At 63.6% G+C, this 1,540-nt stretch overlaps 1 protein-coding gene across 1 annotated transcript in view; it reads left to right on the top strand.

The window, feature by feature from the left end:
* The window catches only part of TSPAN17 (tetraspanin 17), a gene marked incomplete at its 3' end in the record, with an annotated part of 25,264 nt that overhangs the window by 20,229 nt on the left and 3,495 nt on the right, over window positions 1-1,540 (top strand). Inside the window, 2 exon segments of the mRNA XM_014591761.2 lie at window positions 103-249; window positions 970-1,140. Of these exon segments, the coding sequence (XP_014447247.1) occupies window positions 103-249; window positions 970-1,140 (318 nt within the window).

The raw sequence follows: 1,540 nt of genomic DNA, 5'->3' as shown, positions 1-1,540 counted from the left end.
TGGGCCTGGGGCCAGCAGGTGAGGTGGGGGCGGGGTGTGGGGCAGCCTGTGGGGGGCGGCGGTGGGAGGGCCGGCCCTCACACTTGCCCTGCCCCCTCGCAGGGCGTCCTCTCCAACATCTCGGCGCTGACAGATCTGGGCGGTCTTGACCCGGTGTGGCTGTTTGTGGTGGTCGGGGGCGTCATGTCGGTGCTGGGCTTTGCTGGCTGCATCGGGGCTCTCCGGGAGAACACGTTCCTGCTCAAGTTTGTGAGTGTCCCCATCGGCCGGAGCCCCGCCCCAGCCCATTCTCGCAGGGTGGTCCGTGTTGGCGCAGGTAGCTCTTTCCTACAACCCTCTCTGTGGGGTCTGAGGCCCGGCTGCCTGAGCAGAGGAGGGTGCTTTTGGCTTACCTACGAGAAGCCCAGAGGTGTGTGACCACAGTCACCGTCAATCCCAGGGCCCCACGGTGTGGCTTGGCTGGTCTCTCCTGTTTCTCAGCTCGGCTGCCCTGGGTTCGCCCACGCCCACGCCCACGGGCGCAAGGGTGCTCTGGAGCAGGTGCTGGCCTCACCTGCCCTCCAGGAACTCCTGCTCCAGGCGGGTGTGCTCTCTGCCCATCTCGACTCCCGAAGCTCTGTACCCGCACTCCTCAGCTCTGATTGGCCAACTCCAGACCAATCCCTGTGGGCCGGGGGAGAGAGCTCTCTGATTGGTGGGCTAGAGGCACGGGAGGGATGGGAGAGAGGTGGAGTTGGCTTCTCGGAGGGGACTCCAGGTATGAGAGGAAGGAGGGTGGTCCGCAGAAAAAGTGGGGTGTGACTGCCGGACCGCGTGACAGGAGGGTTGAGAACATCATAAAACTATATTCGAATAATAGAGGGCCAGTTTCCTGGGCTCCCCTGTGTCCTGGTGGAGGTGGGAAGGCAGCTCCTCTCTGTGGCCCCCGAGGGGAGTCTCCAACCTCACCGGCTGTGTGCCCCGACCCAGTTCTCTGTGTTCCTCGGCCTCATCTTCTTCCTGGAGCTGGCGACGGGGATCCTGGCCTTTGTCTTCAAGGACTGGATCCGAGACCAGCTCAACCTCTTCATCAACAACAACGTCAAGGCCTACCGGGACGACATTGACCTCCAGAACCTCATCGACTTTGCTCAGGAATACGTGAGTCCAGTGCCCAGCAGGGCCACTGCAGGGGCCTGCCAGGCAGAAGCCAAGGGGACAGGCTTGCAGTGTGCTGGGGGGCGTACCAGGCCATCACTCACCCACCCAGGCTGGCAGGCCCAAAAGAGGGCCGGGGTGCCCCTGACTGAAGAAACGCTAGTCCCCGGTGATTCCTGCAGGTCCCCATCCCTCGCCATGTAGGGACGCAGGCTCGGGGACAGGGCTTCATGTTTGCCACTGTCCTCAGCGCTGTCCCTTATCACACAGTGCCCGTCCGGCCCCTGAACGTGCTAGAGTGTGAGGCCCCTAAGTGCAGCTCAGCCTCAGCTTGTCACCCTAACCCCCGTGAGAATCACCGGGGCCAGCCAGTGGCGTGGCGGTTAAAAGCGGGCGTGGCCCC

Source organism: Tupaia chinensis, unplaced genomic scaffold (assembly GCF_000334495.1).
Source record: "Tupaia chinensis unplaced genomic scaffold, TupChi_1.0 Scaffold000612_1, whole genome shotgun sequence".
NCBI classification, from domain to species: domain Eukaryota; kingdom Metazoa; phylum Chordata; class Mammalia; order Scandentia; family Tupaiidae; genus Tupaia; species Tupaia belangeri.
The sequence above is the reverse complement of the archived record's forward strand: the minus strand, read 5'-3'. Positions and strand labels throughout refer to the sequence as shown.